The 20,875-nt window shown below is 35.9% G+C and overlaps 1 protein-coding gene across 9 annotated transcripts in view; it reads left to right on the top strand.

Moving 5' to 3' along the window:
- Positions 1-20,875, top strand: part of Lcorl (ligand dependent nuclear receptor corepressor like) — a 144,971-nt gene that overhangs the window by 45,769 nt on the left and 78,327 nt on the right. For 6 of the 9 annotated variants that reach the window (XM_021211078.2, XM_029545458.1, XM_029545454.1 and 3 more), the window contains exons 3-4: positions 15,417-15,496; positions 16,420-16,549. In XM_021211078.2, coding sequence (XP_021066737.1) covers positions 15,417-15,496; positions 16,420-16,549 — 210 coding nt within the window. The remainder of the gene's footprint in view (positions 1-15,416; positions 15,497-16,419; positions 16,550-20,875) is intronic. The other 3 variants (XM_029545455.1, XM_029545457.1, XM_029545456.1) reach the window with 1 other exon arrangement.

Genomic DNA, 20,875 nt, shown 5'->3' with positions numbered 1-20,875 from the left:
AATTTCATGACCCACCTCCTGCAAGTATCCATTCTTCTGTTGAGGGATATCTAGGTAATTTCCAGTTTCTGGTTGTTATGAATAAAACCAACAAGTATCTCTGGTAGAATGAAGAATCCTTTGTTTATGTGCCCAAGAGAGGTATAGCTAGATCTTGAGGTCAGTCGATTTCCAACTTTCTGAGGAACTGCCACAGTGATCTCCGTAGTGGCTCTATGAGTTTGCACTCCCACCAGCAGTGGAGGTGTGTTCTCATTGTTCCACATCCTCACCCACATTAGTTAGTCACTTGTGTTGTTCTTAGCTGACAGGTATAAGATAGAAACTTACAGTATTTTTGACTTGCATTTCCCTGATGGCTAAGTATGTCAAATTTTTCTTTAAATGTTTCTCAGTCATTTGAATTTCCTATTTTAAGAATTATTTTTAGACCTGTACCATATTTTTTAAGTTCTTCATATATTTTGCATATTAGGCCTCTTTTTTTTTTTTAAAGATTTATTTATTTATTATATGTAAGTACACTGTAGCTGTCTTCAGACACTCCAGAAGAGGGAGTCAGATCTTGTTAAGGATGGTTGTGAGCCACCATGTGGTTGCTGGGATTTGAACTCTGCACCTCTGGAAGAGCAGTCGGGTGCTCTTACCCGCTGAGCCATCTCACCAGCCTGCATATTATTTGATGTTTAGTTAGTAAAAATTGTTTCTAATTCTGTAGGCGGACTCATTGTCCAAATAACAATGCCCTTTACCCAGCAGAAGCTTCTAGGTTTCATGTGGTCTCATTTATCTTTGTTGATCTTAATGTCTATGCTATCAGTGTTCTGTTCAGAAGCTCTTACTTTGCCAATGTGTTCAAGGTTGTTCCTCATTTTCTCTTCTATCAGGTTCAGTGTATCTGTTTTTATGTTGAGGTCTTTGATCTATTTGGACTTGAGTTTTGTACAGGGGGAAAAGTATGGATCAGTTTGGATTTTCTTTTACATATAGCCATAGCCACCCACTTTGACTAGCACTATTTATTTGTTGAAGGTGCTGACTTTTTTTCTAATTTGTATTTCTGGATTCTTTATCAAAAATCAGTTGTTCGTCCATGTGTGTATATTATGTCTGGGTCTTCAGTTTGATTCCATTGATCATTGTGTCTGTTTTTCTGCCAATATCATGATGTTTTTTTGACTATAGATCTGTAATGCAACTTGAATTCACTAACAGTGATGTCTCCTACATTTTTGTTTGTTTATTTGTTTGTTTTTAAATTTATGATGGTTTTAACTATCCTGGGGTATTTTTTTGTTTGGTTTTTGTTTTGTGTGTGTGTGTGTGTGTGTGTGTTTCCATAGAAAATTGAACTTGTCCTTTCAATATTTGTGAAGAATTTTGTTGTAATTTTGATGGGGATTGCATTGAATCTGTAGATTGCTTTTGGTAGGGTGGCCACTTGTACTATATTAATGCTATTGATCTATTGAGCATAGGAGACCTTTCCGTCTTCTGATAGCTTCTTTCATTTCTTTCTTAAACATCTTGAGGTTCTTGCTATGCAAGTGTTTTACTTACTTGGTTAGAGTTACTCCAAGATACTTATTATTTGAGACTGTTGTGAAAAGTGTTATTTCCCTGATTTCTTTCTTTCTCGGTCCATTTATCATTTGTATATAGGAGTTAATTTGTGAGTTAATTTTGTATGCAACTACTTTGCTGAAAGTGTTTATCAGCTATAGGGGTTTCTTGGTGGAATTTTTTGGGTCACTTATATATACTATCATTTCATCTGTGAGTAGGTATACTTTTATCACTATTTCTTCCTTTCCAGTTTGTATCCCCCTTGGTATCCTTCAGTTGTCTTAGTGCTCTATGGTACTACAAGTACCATATTGAAAATGTATATAAAGAGTGGACAGCCTTGCCTCTTTCCTCTTTATTTTGATTTTAATAAAATTGCTTTTGAGTTTTTCTCTAAGTTTATGTTATCTGTATGCTTGGTGTTAATTGCCTTTATTGGGTTGAGGTATTCCCCTTGTATCCCTATTTTCTCCAGAACTTTTATCACAAACGGGTACTGAATTTTATCAAAGGCCTTTCTTCATCTAATAAGATGATCATGTAATTTTTGTCTCTTGGTTTATTTATGTGAATAGATTACACTTATTGATTTACATATGTTGAAACATCCCTGAATCTCTAGAATGAAGCCCCCATGATCATGGTGGTTGATCCTTTTGATGAATTTTTGGATTCAGCTTGCAAGTATTTTATTGAGCATTTTTGTATCTATTTTCATAAGGAAAGTTGGTCTGTAATTCATTCTCTGTTCTCTCTCTCTCTCTCTCCCTCCCCCCCCCCCCCACACACACACATTGGATTTTGGTGTGATTTGGCTATCAGGGCAACTGCCCTTGTAAAAAGAATTGGACTGTGTTCCTCCTGTTTCTATTTTGTAGAATATTTTGAGGAGTATTCGTATTAACTCTTCTACGAAAGTCTTGTAGAAGTCTGCACTTAAACCAGGTAGCCTTGGACTTGTTTTGATTAGGAGAATTTTAATTTCTGCTTTTATTACTCTTGGAGTTATAGGTCTGTTTAAATCTGCTTATCATCTTAATTTAACTTTGCTAAGTCATATGTATCAAGAAAATTATCCCTTTGAAATTTTCCAATTTGGTGGATGTTATAGTTAGGGTTTGCATTGCTGTGAAGAGACACCATGACCAAGGCAACCCTTATTAGAACAACATTTAATTGGAGCTGGCTTACAGGTTCAAAGGTTTAATCCATTATCATCAAGGCAAGAACATGAAAGTATCCAGGCAGGATACTTCCATAGTGCAGGAGGAGCTGAGAGTTCTACATCTTCATGTAAAGGTAGCCAGGAGTAGACTGGCTTCCAGGCAACTAGGATGAGGGTCTTAATGCCCATTCTCATAGTGACACACCTATTCCAACAAGGCCACACCTCCTTTTTTAAAAATTTTTTTATTATTATTTTCTTTATTTACATTTCAAATGCTATCCCGAAAGTTCCCTATACCCCCACACCCACCCCTGCTCCCCTACCCACCCACTCCCACTACTTGGCCCAGGCGTTCCCTTGTGCTGGGTCATATAAAGTTTGCAAGACCAAGGGGCCTCTCTTCCCAGTGATGGCCGATTAGGCCATCTTCTGCTACATTTGCAGCTAGAGACACAAGCTCAGGGGGTACTGGTTAGTTCATATTGTTCTTCCACCTACAGGGTTGCAGCCCCCTTCAGCTCCTTGGGTACTTTCTCTAGCTCCTCCATTGGGGACCCTGTGTTCCATCCAATAGCTGGCTGTGAGCATCCACTTCGGTGTTTGCCAGGATCTGGCATAGCCTCACAAGAGGCCTCAATATCAGGGTCCCTTCAGCAGAATCTTGCGGGCATGTGCATTAGTATCTAAGTTTGGTGGCTGATGATGGGATGGATTCCCGGATGGGGTAGTCTCTGGATAGTCCATCCTTTCATCTTAGCTCTAAATTTTGTCTCTGTACCTATATCCTTTCATGGGTATTTTGTTCCTTATTCTAAGGAGGAATGAAGTATCCACACGATGGTCATCCTTCTTGGTTTTCTTGTGTTTTGCATAATGTATCTTGGGTATTCTAAGTTTCTGGGCTAATATCCACTTATCAGTGAGTGCATATCTAGTGACTTCTTTTGTGATTAAGGCCACACCTCCTAATAGTGCCACTTCCTGCCACTGTATTGAAACACTACCTGTATTACAGGTTTTTAAAGTGTGTCCTTATGATTGTCTGGACTGTGTTCTTTACCCGTCTGGCTCCTACAGTTGTTCCTTCTCCTCTTCCATGGGATTTCCCAGCTTCTGTCTAGTGTTCATCTGTAGGTCTCTGTATCTTCTCCCATCAATTGCTCTGTAAAGCCATGGCCATACCACCCTGAATGTACCCAGTCTCATCTCTGTTTAGTTTTTATCTGGATGACTTGTATATTGGCAAGAACGTAATATTGAAATTTCCCCCTATCAGTGAGTGAGGAATTTAAGTGGAAGTAATATTTCTTTTATGAACCTTGTGTTTGGTGCCTATATATTAAAAATTGCAATGTCCTCTCTTGAATTTTTCCTTTGATGAGTATGTAGTATCTTTCCACATCTCTTCTGATTAGTTTTGGTTTGAAGTCTATTTTGTCAGATGTTAAAATGGCTATACCTGCTTGATTCATAGGTCCATTTGATTGGAATGTTTTTCCCCAACCTTTTACTTTGAGGTGATATCTATCCTTTATGCTAGTAAGGTGTGTTTCTTGAATCTAACAGAAGGATGGATTCTGTTTTAGAATCTATTTAGTTAGCCTGTACCTTTTTATTGGGGAATTGAGACCATTCATGTTTAGAGATATCAATAATCACTGTTCATTGATTCCTATTATTTTGTTGTTGTGGTAGAGGGTATGTGTGTTTTACTGTGTGGGTTCCTGTGTGAGTTCCTGTATGTGTGTGTTCCTGTGTGTGCATGCATTTCCCCTCTTGATTTGTTCTTCTGGGATTATTTATTCCTTGTGTTTTCTTGGGTGTGGTTAAGTTCTTTAGGTTGGAGTTTTCCTTCTAGTGCCTTCTGTAGGACTAGATATTGCTTAAATTTGGTTTTAAAATGGAATGTCTTACTTTCTCAGTCTATTGTAAGTGAAAGTTTTGCTGGTTATAGTAGCCTGTGCCGGCATCTGTAGTCTGTAGCACATCTGTCCAGGCCCTTCTGGCTTTTAGAGAAGTTAGGTGTAATTCTAATAGGTCTGCCTTAATATGTTAATTGGTCTTTTCCCTTGCATCTTTTAATGTTCTTTGTTCAATACATTCAGGGTCATGAATCTTATGTGCTGAGGGAACTTGCTTTTCTAGGCCAGTCTATTTGGTGTTTTGTATGCTTCCCGTACCTTGATCTCATTGTCTAGGTTTGGGAAATTTTCTTAGGTGATTTTGTTGAAAATATTTTATGTCCTTCAACCTGGGTTTCTTCCCCTTTCTGTATTCCTATTATTCGATTTTATAGTGTCCCAGATTTCCTTAATGTTTTATACCGAGAGATTTTTAGATTAAACTTTTTCTTAACTGAGATACCTATTTCTTCTGTTGTGTTTGCAATACCTGAGATTCTTTCTCCATCCCCTATATTCTGTTGATTAGGCTTCCTTCTGAGATTGCTGTTTAAGTTCCTAAATTTCTCTCAGTTTGGTTCATTTTGTTTTGTTGTTTGGTTTTTTGTTTGTTTGTTTGTTTGATTTTTTAGTTTCAATTCTTGAGCTGTTTTATTCATTTCCTTTCTTTGATTTCATAAATTTCTGTAAGGGATTTATTCATTTCCTCTTTAATAACAGCCTCTATCGTATTCATTAATGCTATTTTAAGGTCCTTTTCTTATCCTACAGCTATATTATAATACTTAGCCTGTTGTGCTAGGGTTGCTGGGCTATTATTGATTATGTTTTTTTATATTAGAGTTATGTTAGAGCATCTGGGTTTGGCAAATTGTAATTCTACATGATGTTATGTGGTTTCTTTCTCTTTTTTTTGTTTTTGTTTTTGTTTTTGTTTCTGTTGCCATCTCTGATTTTTAGGAGATTGATTTTTCGTGTGGCCTGTTAAAATATTCTTCTCCAATTCTGATATGTGACCACTGCAAGTTCCACGTAGAAAGTGTTTCCAAGTACTGGGTTCTGACACTTAGAAATGGGAATGGGCTTGGAGGGACAAGGCTGAGGAAGCCCATCTCAGGTAGGAAAGCAGAGTATTCCAGTAGGATCTGCTTTGTCTGTGGGAGAGGAGCAAGGTCTGTTTGAGAGCTGAGAATGAAGACTAGGGGATTGGATTTAGAGAAATGGAGCAAGAGGCAAAGACTTTCAGTTAGCCTCTTGCTTCATGGCCAAAGTGGGTTCCCACCCAATGAGTGCCTGCTTGAGTTATATCTGGGATAAGCAATGAGTGGAGCATAAGAAGACTGGAGGGGAAGATCTGTGTACTCCACTGGAGATGGGAACAAAGAGGAAGGGGCTACTACAGCAGGTCATGTGCTGCACAACTGGGGATTACACTAGGATTGGATTTGGGAGAGCAGAGAGAAAGGTGAAGATCTGTAATTATCCCATCTACCCCTCTCTAACTAGGGTGACTTGTGGGATCCTAGGAAATGCCTCCAGGATAGTTAGGGGCCTGGATAAAGCAATAAGTGGAGGTAGAGACATTAGGAGTGGAAAGTCTGTATGTTGTACTGGAGATAGAGGAGGTGCAGCAGATGATCTATGTAGCTGGGGATGAGTTTGGGGGTTAGATTGGGAAACTAGAAGGACAGCTGAAGATCTGCAGTTAGTCTACTCGCTTCTTTGGCAGGATTGGCCTGCAGGTTTCTGGTAGTACATTTCTTACTAAGTGTGTTTGATTTTTCATTTCAACAGCTCTGTCTGAAGGATAGCTTAATTGTTTATATCATAGTAACATTACTCTCTTGAAATCAAACTGATAGGCTTTTTCTCACGTGCCAAAATCATGATAATTTGTAAGGTCTGCATGTTTCATTTTAATTATTTCCATGTACCTGTGTAAGAGTACCTGGGAGTAAATCGCATGTGCCATTTCATATGTGGGGAGGTGAGAGGATAACCTGAGGTAAAAGTCCTCCCTTTTTGCCTCTTTTGAGACTGGATCTCTTTGTTGTCTGCTGCTGCATTCGCTAAGCTAGCTGGACCATGAGCTTCAAAGGATTCTCTTGTCTTTGCCTTCCATCTTACTGTAGGAATACTGAAATTACAGACACGCAAATTTCTGTAGGGTCTGAAGATTCAGGCTCAGCTCCTCATGCTCTTTTACCAAGTGCTTTATTTAGTGAGACACTTCCCCAGCCTACATCCTTTTAAGTTAACTTATAACATACTGCCTTTTTATCATGTCATTTTTATTCATTGTATCATGCATTATACTTTGCTTATATCCAGGAATCCCCACTACCTTCCTCCTGTATGAGTTATGGAAATTGAGTACCTATATTATTTCTGGATTAGATTATATTCAGCTGTTATAACATGCTTATAAGTGTTTAAGGAATCACCATCATATTTTGTTATGAATTATTCTAAAGAACAAAAATTTATTATCAAATTGTAAAGACTTTTAATGATGAAATCTTGTGTTTATCAAGGTTAAGTTAGCATACTTTATGGGGCCCTGTGTATTATCAGTACAATATTCCTGAAAGGGTTTATAAGTAAGTGTTAAAAGTTTAAAAGATAATATTTATACATATATATATATATTATATGGCTGTTACAGGCTTTTAAGGATAGTTTTGCTATAATAACAGACTGTTAGATGATTTTGTATTAGTAATTGAAATATATTCAGTTATTAAGAGTTATATTGAATAAATTAGCATGAATGGATTATTGGGCTGAAGAAAATAAAATTGCTGTTTGTGTGTTATGTATGAGTTTTATTTCATCTTCCTTCAACAAAAGCAGTTTAAGGAAGAAAACTTGTTTGGCTCATAATTTTAGATTATTGTCCATTATTATGGGAAATGAATCAATTTGTCATAACACATATACAATCATGAGACATGAACAGTGGGTTTACGTATGCATGCTTGAACTAAGCTCCCTGTCTCCACCCTTTGTTTTTTTTATAGATATTTTCTTTATTTACATTTCAAATGTTATCCCCTTTCCTAGTTTCCCCTCCAAAAGTCCCCTATCCCCTCCCCCCTCCCCCTGCTCACCAACCCACCCACTCCTGCTTCCTGGTCCTGGCATTCCCCTGTTCTTGGTCACAAGACCAAGGGCCTCTCCTCCCATTGATGACCTACTAGGCCATCCTCTGCTACAAATGTAGCTGGAGCCATGAGTCCCACCATGTATTTTCTTTGGTTGGTGGTTTAGTCCCAGGGAGCTCTAGGGCTACTGGTTAGTTCATATTGTTGTTCCTTCTATGGGGCTGCAAACCCCTTCAGCTCCTTGGGTACTTTCTCTAGCTCCTTCATTGTCCACCCTGTGCTCCGCCCAATGGATGGCTGTGAGCATCCTCTTTTGTATTTGTCAGGCACTGGCAGAGGCTCTCAGGAGACAGCTATATCAGGCTCCTGTCAGCAAGCTCTTGTTGGCATCCACAGTAGTGTCTGGGTTTGGTGGTTGTTTATGGGATGGATCCCCCCTGTGGGGCAGTCTCTGGATGTCATTCCTTCCGTCTCTGCTTCACACTTTGTAACTCCATCCATGGGTATGTTCCCCCTTCTAAGAAGGATCAAAATATCCACACTTTGGTCTTCCTTCTTTTTGAGTTTCATGCATCTTGGGTACTCTGAGCTTCACTAATATCCACTTATCATTGGATATCATATCATGTGTGTTCTTTTGTGATTGAGTTACCTCACTTAGGATGATATCCTCCAGATCCATCCATTTATCTAAGAATTTCATAAATTCATTGTTTTTAATAGCTGAGTAGTACTCCATTGTGTAAATGTACCACATTTTCTATATCCATTCCTCTGTTGAGGGACATCTGGGTTCTTTCCAGCTTCTGGCTATTATAAATAAGGCTGCTATGAACATAGTGGAGCATGTGTCCTTATTACATATTGGAGCATCTTCTGTGTTTATCTGTCTCCACTCTTAATGCAGTTCCGAATCCCCTATGTAGATGGTGTTAGCCACAGTAGGTAGGTCTTCCTACTTCATTAATAATCAAGATAGTCTTCCACAGACATGACCATAGGCCAGCCTAACCTAGATAGTCCTCATTAAGGTTTCCTTTTCTGATAATCCTAGATTATGATGTCAAGGTAACATTTAAAATTAAATATCCCAAAATATAGCTATACTGATGTATTTTTGCTAGAAAGGATAAAAGGTTTTTATCTATTTTTAATAGAATAATTGTATTTACAATTAAATCTATTAAATTATTTAATTATTTAGTTAATTATTAATTAATTGCAATTTGACAAGACGTCCCTGTAACAAGACAACAGTAATAGGTACCTCTCTAGGACCTAGGACCTTTCAAGTTTACAGTACCAGGCACAAATTCCCTCTTTCAGAGAAGACTTTGAAATCCAATTAAAAGGTAGCTGGTTATCCAAACAATGTTTGTGCATTTTGCATCAGTAGATATATCTTGCCTGGTAGGTCAGTATTGTAGCTGGTGAAGTTTGCCTGCAGTACCATTTTCTCTCCCAGTGGTCCGTATGGCACTTTCCAGCAATGTGAAACTAGCCAGCGGGGAGAGAATTTTTGGGTTCATTCCAACTTGATTTCTATATGTCTTAAAATCAAAGTGTTTTGAATTTTCAACAGTAGGGTTTTAAAAGTATGTCTGTTTTTTTTTTTTTTTTGAAACTGTACTATAAAGAAGAGATACCAAAATGGTAATTATTTTTTGAAGTGTGAATTATGAGTGATTTTATATATTTTCTCTATTGAAAATATATAATTTAAAATACAAAAATGTTTTTAAGTGATCATTTTTGTAGTTTTCTTGCAAATACTCTTAGAGGCAAGTTTTTTTTAATTGCCATTGATCATATTGTCTAGTTTTTATTAGATAAACCTTATATCTAATTTTGTAGAATTTTATAACCATAAAGGAAGTTTTATTTTATTGGTAGTTTCAAACTTATTTTCATTTTATGTTATATCTTCATATTTTTTAAGCAATCCTTGGATGGGAATGGGTCTTAACACAGGAATACAGAGGAATATTCCAGTGTTTCCTGTCTAGCTTTCAAAGCACCTATGGCTGATACTAGATGACTTATCTGATGTTTAAGGTCCTCGGGGTCTTTAAACTTTGAGTTCAGAACTGTGGTGTATTTCTCAACCTTCCTTTCTTGCAAGCTTCCTTTTCACAGCCATATTTGAAATTAGTGTTAAACTTCATTGTTCTCTGCTAACCCAAGTGGAAAGCTGGGACTTATAGCTTCATCTGTTTTGTATACATATTTGCATAAATACTTAAATTCCTTTAGAAATTAGTTTGTTAGACATATTGGGTTCGTGCGTGCTATCACTACCATGACAGTCCACAATGCTGCCATTGTCCTATCTGTCTCCTCTACTCCACCTTTCCTCTTTCTTTCTCTCCCAACCTGTGGAAAACATTCTGTATTTTAACTGTCTCTGGAGTTTGGCTTTTCCCACAGTGTCACGTACAATGGGTTTGTATGTAGTTAGCAGGATGCATTTGCGGATCTTTCTTTTTCTGGCTCAGTAGTACTTTTTTAAAATGTGTCTCTTAATATTTTTGCCTAGTATGAATCTGACTAGTGTTTTTGCTTATCTCTTTACTTACTGAAGCACATCTTGATCACTTTGAAAATTTGGCAATTTTACATAAGGCTTCTTTAAATATCTACAAGTTTGGGGGTAGACAGAAGTTTTCAGCTTTCTTTAATTAGCGTGAATAACTAATGTCATCATTGGTAGATAATAGGGAAGACTATGTTTATGTATTTTAGACACTGCTAGACTGTTTTTAGAAGTCGCTGGTCTACTTCAAATTCCCACCAGCAGTGAACGACCTTGCTGTTCCCTTACTGTTTCTAGTCCTTACTAGCTAGCCTTTAATAGCTGTGTTTGAGACTTTTCATTCTAATAGGTCTGTACTGGTACCTTGTTTTCTCAGTGTATACATCCCTATTGACATTTGATATTGACCATCTTGTCACACACATATTTGAATATATCTTCTGGGTAGGATGTGTTTGGATTGATCTTGGTATTTGGATAGTGATAGAACCAGAATTAGGAAGCATTTCTTTTGTTTCAGTTTTCTAGAATGGATGATAGAGTACCATATGGGCTGGTATTTTCTGTTTGGCAGATGTTTGCTTACTTCTTGATCTATTTTTAATAGCTCTAGCGTCCCTGAGGTTATCTGTTCTTGCCTGGGCTTTGGTTGCCTTCTTGTTAGAGGAGTTGATCGTTTGCCCTAAGTTATCAAATTTCTGGGCATAATGTTATTTGTAACATTCCTTTATTCTTCCAACATCTGTAACTTCAGAAATGATTAGCCCATCTGTTCTGACACTTGATTTTTTTCCCCTCTTTTTTTCCTAATTAGCCTAGCTAGAGATTTATGGATTGTATTATCTTTTCAAAGTACCAGCTGATCTTAATTTTTAGAAAGGCCTATACTACAAACTGGGAGGATATATAACAAATGTTGCAATCATTATCTTTTGATAGTGCAGTTTGTAGATGGAATTTTTTTCTCTTTGTACTTTAGTTCTTTCTTCAATTTTTTTATATAATATATTGTGGCCATATTCTTTTCCCTCTTCCAGCTTCTCCCAGATTCCCCCTGAACTTCACAGTCTTTCTCAGAAAAACAAAATAAACACAAAAACAGAACACACCCCCCCCCCCGAAAAAAAGGGCAAGCAGAAGGAATTAAAGCAAACACAGCAGGGAGTCTCTTTGTAGTTACTAAAATGTTTCATAATAAAAATTGGCTTAAGCACATAAAACTGTGCTTGTGTGTTTGTACACATGCATGGACCTGTGTTAGCTTGTGTGTGTGTGTGTGTGTGTGTGTGTGTGTGACAGGATTCAGACCCATCCACTGAGCTGAAGCTGTAGACCTAATGTCATTTTGTAGCTGCATTGTCATCGTTCAGTGTTTCTCAGAAGTCAGTAAACTTAAACCCATTGTTCAGTGAGCAACACAAAATAAAATCTAGGCTTTTATCTTTCACTGAAATTTGTCTTTGGGAACTATAAATTTATATTCTGTGAACAAACTATACTAAAAAGAATAAAGTGTTCAAAGTAAATGAAAGTTGTGTCTTTTAAAATTACATACATGTTTTTATATTAACTTATCCTACAGCTTTAACGTGCAAGTATTACTCTCTTCAAGTTCCCAAGAAGAGACTGAAGCCTGAAAAATCATACTTGCTTGGCCACAATTAGAATGTAGAATGTCCCTGTACCTATATTAGCTTTTACAATCAATTTTTATTGCCTTTTATTTGTAAGCATATTTAATTTTTTGGTATTTTTGATGGGGTCTTACTGTAACCCTGGCTAGCCTAGAATTCACTATGTGAAGTAAGCCAGCCTTGGACTTCTGTCAGCCTGCCTCAGCCTCCTGAGTACTAGGATTATAAGCATATGCTATCATACCTATCTCAATAATGATACACTATTTTAATCTTTTTGAACTTTGGTTTTTATTTTACAGTTGATAGTTGTAAATTGAAATTGAAACTCATTCAATTCATATATTTTTTAAGTTTTTAACATTTTTTTAATGCATAAAAACCACCTATATGTGTTTTGCCTGCATTCATGTCTGCACCATGTACACAGAAAGCCAGAAGAATGCATCAGTTTCCCCTGGAACTGGAGCCATAGATAGTTGTGAGCCACCGTGTGGGTGCTGGGTACTGAGTAGGTAGGTCCTCTGGTAGCACAGCCAGTTCTCTTAACTACTGAAACATCCCTCTCTGTACCCCTTAACAACTGTTTTGTGGGTTTGTTTGTTTGTTTAATCCTAAGTCTGATAACCATTTTTCAAAAATTTCAGTGTTATATTTTTCTCATGAAGCCATGATGAAAATAAAAATCAGGATTCCTGACTTTTCAAAACTGTTGTCTTTGATATAAATCATGTACTGCAGCACAGATCCTCCGTAAATAAGAAGCTCTGAAATCTGTGACTACTTAGGAGTGATTTAAGGAAACTGCACAGCAGTCTATGTATGCAAGTCCCAAGGTTACACTTACATTAAGTTCTTGTGGTGGACAGTGAAATGTCAGGGTAACTGGGAGGAGCCCTGGGTGCCATGCAGATCTGTAATACTAGCAGTGGGAAGAAAGAAGGAGCTCTACAAATTCAAAGCTATCTATCCTGGTCTACAGAGTAAGTTCCAAGCCACCCAGACCCTACAAAATATGGTCCTGTTTCAAATGGGATTAGATTATACGTTTTGTTTCAAAGTCTCAGCAATGAATGATATACACATCTTTAGTCCAGGATCAAAAAAAGTAAAAGTCTATACAAACTTAGTTTCCCCCCATCCAAGCTTTTGGGGAATTTGTGTGTGTGTGGATACATATCTGGGGAAAGGATCATTTCCAGGGGTGTCGGTTCTTTCCCTTTTTGAAGTGGTCTCTCTTATTCGTACTGCTGCACTTCATCTTGCAGGCTAGCTGGCCACAAGCTTTCAAGTGATTCTCCTGTCTCTCCCTCTCATCTCAGGGTAGGAGTGATAAGATGATAAGTTCATGCCGCCACACTGACTTTTTAAATGTGGTTTCTGGGGTTCGAACATGAGGTGTAAGATGTGCCTTTACCCTGTGAACCATCTCCCAAGTCCAGGAGGGAATTGTTTTTATTGTTAGATTATTTGCAGTTTTTGTATGTGACGTCTGTAGAAAAGTGAGCATATATTCTTAAGCAGGCATTTAATCTTCTACAGAATAACGTTATCAAATACATATTTGATGGTACAGAAATTTAGAAAAAAAACCAGCATTTGGTAATTCTGTGATGTATGGTGTTGGGTTTTGTAACTTTTTGTCTGTCTGTAATATAATCCACATTACATGTATAAGCTAATTGAAACAAAACTCTGTCCTGAAAAGTCATAGCTATTACATATGTTTTCAGTCCAGATCTCCAGTCTTCAAATATCTTTACATTATGTCTTATGTTCCCATTTACTGCTCTTTGCAAATATATGTAAGTATTAATACTATTTTTGTGCTACTGGAAAGGTCTTTCTACACATTTCTATGATCTTTCACTCGATGTTGGGATTAATGTAGAAGACCATAAGAGTGACCCTAGCCAGTATAATTGTTGATTATCATACCAGGAACAGTACACTTTATTTTCTGTGTAACTTAGAAGAGATACATCTTCAGCTCTATTGAGCTTTTAAGAGAATTTCTGTAGCACACTGATGGTTTTCCAATTAGCCACTGTATAGCTGTCTCAGAGAGTAAAGGCTTCCCATGTAAAGTTCTGCATGCAGGTTTATTTAGAAAAAAATTGGAAAGGCATTCTGTTGTTATCAAAGATTCTAAAAGTCACTCCATCTACTAAAAGTAAATAGAATGACAGTGTCACCATATCTTCTTAACATGTCCTTAGCAGATGAGTGTTTTGTGTTCCAGAAATTTTTTCAATATATTAGAACTGTTGAATTGTAAAGAATAGCGTTCAAAAAAAAAAAAAAAGTAACCCATTTATTTAAACATGTCCCATAGGTCATATATCATAGATGTATATAATGTGCTTTGATTATATTACTCCTGTCTATATTATCCTCAATCCCCCTCCCAAGTCTGCCCAAATCTTTTTCTAAGTTTTTTTTCTTTTTTTGTGCCCTTCTGCATTTAATTAGAGTTGCTTGCATGAGATTGAGTTATTTATTTGAGCAAAGGTAATGTAACCAGTAACTTATGTTATTGTGGATAGGTTTTCCCCTCAGCCACTACCCACTTTAACTCTTCATGGAAGAATGGGGCCTAATGAGCCCCCTCTGCATTTATGGTAGGATGTGGAAAAGTCCTGTCTTCTGCAGGTAACCACTGCTTCTGAGTTCATAGGCCCGATAGCTCTATCAGGTCAAGAAGACAACTTCTCTCCATGCCCCAGCTCTTAAATTCCGTTTCTTTTTCCAAGATGCTTCCTGAGTCTCAGAGTGTAGAATGTGATAGAGATGTCCCATAGGGCTGAGCGTTCAACAGTACTTTGTTCTCAACTCTTTTTGCCCAGTATTGAGTGTCTGTGATAACTGTAAACACTAAACAGGAATGTCTCTGGCCAAGGCTGAGAGCAGCACCAGTCTGTACATGATTTGAACTGGATGACATTACCTATTTGTTAACTCCATCTTTTTCTTTTGTAAACAAGCTTTTAGAAATGAAAAAGTCTGACCTTATTTTTGATCTACAAATTAGATTGTTCCTTGTTTTTGTAGACAATTCTATTTTCCCAAGTCTGGGTATTCTCAACACCTTTGGTGCTTTCTTCTGTTTCTCTATATTATATTTTCTTTCATATTGTGCAAAATTTATTCCTTTCTTTTATTATATCCACCCCTTTGTTCTCACTGTCATAATGAAAATAAAAAGGAAATTAATAAATAGTAATCAGTAAGTCTTTAATGTTATTAGATGATACATAAAACTATATTGTTAGAAAATTATTAATCTATAACCAGCTCATTATTCTTGGTATTTTGTATGGCCTATTCTGTTTTATTTTTCTAGATATCAAAAGGTTAATTTGAAATGCAGACTTTCTCCCATTATTGTTAGTAGTCAGGTTTTATTTTTGGTTTTTCATTTTTTTTCCTTTTCCATTGCTGTGGAAGATGGTGATTTTGCTGGTTTAAATAAAGTTAGTATATTTAATGAATATTTTCCTTCTTTTAAAGACTGTGAACCAGAAGAGCTGACTGACTGGTCTATGGATGAAAAATGTTCATTTTGTAACCTACAGAGAGAAGCAGTCAGTGTAAGTTTTAGTGCCATGAAGTTATTTTTAAAATAATCACACAATTGTAACACAGTTCTTTTTTTTTTAAGTTGTTCTGATAATTTGTGACTCAGTGAAACTTTAAATACTTCATTTTGTTGAATGAAAAGATTGTGTCCAACATTTAGTTTAGTTTTTTCAAAAAAAAAAAAAACCTTTTTTTTCTCTTCTATCTTCCCTTTTTGTTTGTTTGTTTGCTTGCTTGCTTTCGGTTTGGTTTGGTTTGGTTTGGTTTGGTTTTCTTCCATATTTATATTTTACTACTTTCTGATTCATGAGGTCAGGTTGGTATTTAGGTATCCAAGGGTGAGCTTGGAGACATAGCTTATATATGAACACTCTGCAATCTTGTTTTTTAGCAATTGGTAGTAAGGGGATCAAATGCTACTATCTATATGTTTATAACTGTTTTACTACTTTTAAAGTCTTTGGCTGTCAGAAATATTTCCTGTGTTAATGATGAAATATGTGCCACTGTCTTAAAGGACATAGATATGTGTAACCAGCACTTCTTGTGTGGTAAGAAATCCTGATTCCTTCTCTGTTATGATGAGCAGAGCTGAGGAGAATTTGGAAATCTTTTAAGCACCTTTGCTTTGCTAAACTTGACTGCATGCATATAGTAAACTTTTCAGCAGTGCCTGCCCACTACCCCCCTCTCCCCCTACCCTACCCCACAGACACATATTTTATCACAATTTTGGTAAGGAATAAGGTTATTTTGTTCCTTTATTAGAAGTACATTTTCTCCTGAATTCTATCACAGATTTTATATTTTTTTGATATAATTTGGGATTTTATGAAAGGCAGAACAACTGAACATTAAAATAATTTTTATATATTAATTGGATCTCAGGTTTAAATGAAAAGTAATGAGGTATGTTACTTTCTTATAATTTTAGGATTGTATACCATCTCTTGAGTCTTCACAGTCAACGCCAACAGAGGAGCTATCATCTCAGGGCCAGTCCCACACTGATAAGATTGAATGCCAAGCAGAAAGTTACCTAAATGCACTCTTTCGAAAGAAAGGTAATACTGGCATGCTTTGTCATGTAAAGTTTGCAGTGTTTAGGTTTTTCTCATTTTATATATATGTGTGTGTGTGTGTGTGTGTGTGTGTGTGTGTGTGTGTGTGTGTGTGTCCCTACTTTATTGTTAACTACTTCCTTCTTTGTTTTACTAGAGCCAATAAGATTGTCAGCTCTCTACTGCTAGCCATTTGTTATCCGCCTCCTGTTCTCACCTTCTTCATGGGCGCCTCTCAAAATATTTTTCATTATTTTCTTACTATTCTCAAGTCTTTAAAAAGTGCTGGACGATGAAGAAGCATAGATAGGCTATATTGCAGGCCCTAGAACTGTATCTCTTACATCATTTCCCAGCTGGTGTATATACCACTTAAGTATTTGTCAGCGTGAGTATGCGTGCTTGACATTAAAAAGTCTGTTCTGTATTTGTCTCTCTCTGGCATCTTTCAACCAAATGGGTCTTGTTTCACTTATTCCTCTACTTGTTACATATCTATAAGGAAAGTAGTCCTTATATTTAAACTGCATGGGAAGATTATAGTCATCTAGCTTTTGTACCTAACTGTTCCCATGGTTGTAGATTGTCAGTTCATAAGCCCCATATGGATGTTTGAAGGAAGTAACATAGGGGTTTGGGTGGAATGTTATCTTCTTTATCTTCAACTTGTAGAGACTGAGAAAGCACTTCTGTTCTGTATTCTCCCTAGCTTGTATTAACTCTATTCCACTGCTCTTTAAAACTAGGTTCTAGCATATATTTTCTGCTAAATTGATAACTTCATATTTTAACAATATTAAACAGTAATATTAAAAATACTATTCACTTTTGATTCTTTCATTTAGTTATTAATATTTGAAGTTTTGTGTTCAATTATGAGAATCCTTATTACAGAAATCACTAGTATAATTAAAAGACCTAAAGAACTACATTTTTAAAAAATTGAAGTAATTAAAAATAAAAGCCTTCTCCTGTGTGTTAATGAATTTGTATTATCTTTTAAAAGTATATTTCTTCACAGTTTTTAGGAAGCTAATGTTACAATATCTTATTTTCTTTTACAATTTATAACATAATAATTTAGAAAAGTTATTCTGCTGGTGTGTTTACAATACTTAAATGTTAGACCTGTATCACTAAAAATTAAAATTAACACACATGCAGCATAATTTTGTTTACTTTGGAATTCACTATTCCTTATTCTTCCTTTGAGACATTTATACTGATAGTAAGTAAAATTGTCAATATTAATAGCATTCAGGTTTTTTTATAATATGAAGTTACCCTATTCTCCATTGCTTTTTTTTTAAAGAGTACTCAGTAAAGAACTTGGTGCTCTTTCAACTGTTTCAAGCATCTGGGTTTCCAGGAGGCCTCCTACCAGTAGTTGGGTGAGTGTCACTGGATATTTAGTGACCTCTCACTTTGGGAATGTCTTAGTTTTCTTCAAGATCTTTTGAAAATTGTGGAGATTTTAAATAAAAGAGTCTTATTAGTATAGCACTTTTGCCTTATATCAGGTCTTATTTTGGTAATTTCCTTTCTTTGTGTAATACATCACCATTTTCTGAATTTACCTAGGGTTTTGTTTTGTTGTTGCTGTTTTATTATTTTCCTTCAATAGGACCATTTTAGAAAATTTTCCAGTATGATTTAACCAAAATGAGGACAGGAAATAATACTTTTTAATAGTATTAACTCTGTTAGCCAATTAGTTTGTCACTTTTGAAAAAATATAATTAACTATACTTTGAGATAATAGACAATAAATGTGTTTTTAAAGACAGGAAATACATGTGTCTTTAGAGTAGCAACTAAGATGTTGATGAAGCTTTTGTTTTCTAAAATTGTCCCTAATTTGATCATTTTTAAATATTTTGGATTTTGACAGTGGTAGTATTGTTACTTTGCCACTTCCTGTGTGCAACAGGTTGATATTGATCATCTTACTAAAATGTAAAGTAAAACTTTAATTTTCTATTTGAACTTATGTGTTGTATTTCTAAGGATTTTCAGGGTTATGTTAATGATAAATATAGACTATTAATATTTGGATTAATTATGTCATCAAATAAGATTGAACATTATAGTCTTTTGTGCCTGTGTTAGTTACTTTTCTCATTTCAGTGACAGAGCTACTTGAGAGGGCAGGCTTATTTGATTCACTGTTTCAGAAAATTTCAGTCTTTCATGGTAGGAAAGGCAACTTAAGCTTTCAGGGTTCTGCATAGAAAATGAGGCACAGCTCCTAACATAGCAGCTAGGCAAAGTAACAACGAGTGGGACCCATAATTCTGGTACCATCAGTGCTAGTCCTTAGGCAGGAGGCTTCATGTTAGAACCAACTCAAATCCTCTGGGTCTTGTGTCCAAAGTACATGGTATTCTCAGCAATTGGAACATACTTGAACCTTTTGGAGGCGGCCATGAACAACAGCAATAGCCTATGTCTTGGGATTCTCTTGAAAATAGCCCTGACCAACAACCCAAAGGGGGATTCTCAGGTCTGGTGTTAGGGGTTCTGTTAGTCTGTGACTTATGGAGAGCACTGTCGATTCAGATGAAAAGTTCATTAAACTGTGTATGTATATCTGTACACAGACACAAGGATCATTTATAAACTTACATATCTATGAAACCTTGTGATTTTTTTTTTCTGATACATTTATTGTCATTTTACCTTCCCCTCCTTCTTCTGTATTAGTCTTTCTCCCTCCTCCGTAATTAAAGCCTCTTCTGAGAAGATATTTCTTGCATGAATGAGTTATTAATAAATTATGTTCAGTTATCTAAGTTTTTCTAGGTATTTAGTGGTATTGGTGCTTCATTTGTTTTATTTAAAGAAGTAAAGTATTTAGTACCTATATGTAGTATGAATAACAACCCATGGTTTCAATATGATTTGTCTTTGTAGTACTAGGATACAATCCCAAGACCCTACCTATGCTAGGCAGGTAATCTACCAATGAGCTATATCCTTAACCCTTAGTCAGTTTGTTTGTTTGTTTTTCTTTTTTTTTAACTTTATTTTTTTAGATTATATTTTAAAATTATGTGTATATATGTATAAACACATATATGCATGTATTCAGATTTTTTATGTACATAAAGACAATCCTATAGTTACAAATGGCCTCGTCAAATGTTATCATATAAACTAAATTATATTTTAGATTTTAGGTTCACATTCTCTGATCACCTAAAGTATTAAGCTTGCCTAAATTAGATAAAATATGTACGTATTAGCTTAATCATATTGGTAAATATATGATAAAATGAAAATATCTCTCATCAAACTGTTTTTCCTGTTTTACTTTTTATTCCATACATCCCTAGAACCACTTAACTATTATTCTGGTATGGCATATGGTCCCTCAAGAAAAAACTTAATGATGGATTTGATTGGTTGATTGAAAGCTCTACTAATCAACACATTCCCCTTAAACTTAATAATAGCCACATTTTACATGTCAAGCTTTCCATGTCTTTGAGTTCACTAAAGATAGGTTAGGACTTATATAGAACATATGATTTCTTAGGAATTTAGTTATTTATGTGCTTACATTGCTTTTATTTAAATTTAAGCATCTTTATGTTACTATAAATTGACATGGCTCATTTAGGCCATAAAATTTCTTTTCCATGGTGTTTATTTATTTATGATATCATTGTGTCATATTTTAAATTTCCTTTATATGGGTTGCACTTTTACTTTCAAGAAACTACTGCAATAAAGCAATCTACATACTACTATTCACATTCAGTTATGTTCATGAAAATATTTTTCATCTTATTTTCGCCATATCTATAGCCACACTCTTATAATTGTCAAATAAAGTGTGTGTGTGTGTGTGTGTGTGTGTGTGTGTGTGTGTGTGTGTGTGTTTATAGGTACACTTAGAATCCCTGAAAAGTAAGATAGGGAGATAAAAATAAGAGACTTTGGATATTATACAATACAAAAGTAACCTTAAAAACCAACCCTAAGATGCCCACTGTACCCTTTTCTTTACTTCTCCTGTTTTTAGACTTTATTTTTGTTTAGTGATGGAAACTAAACAAGCTCCTTGAGCATATGAGGTAAGCACTACATTCTAAGCTACATCCCCAGCTGTGATGGGGCCAGAGCCGAGGACACCACCTTAGGCTGCTTCAACTCTAAAGCCCACATGACAGACAGGAGATACTACTAAACCCCTAATAGCCCACATGACAGACAGGAGATACTACATTTGACACAGGAGTTTCAGGTCAGGTCCTACTTTTCATCTCCTACATCTCTTTTCCTATGCCATTAGATCCCTTTCCTGCATAGCACCAGAAATTAGTA

Source organism: Mus pahari, chromosome 13 (assembly GCF_900095145.1).
Source record: "Mus pahari chromosome 13, PAHARI_EIJ_v1.1, whole genome shotgun sequence".
Taxonomy (NCBI): domain Eukaryota; kingdom Metazoa; phylum Chordata; class Mammalia; order Rodentia; family Muridae; genus Mus; species Mus pahari.
The sequence above is the reverse complement of the archived record's forward strand: the minus strand, read 5'-3'. Positions and strand labels throughout refer to the sequence as shown.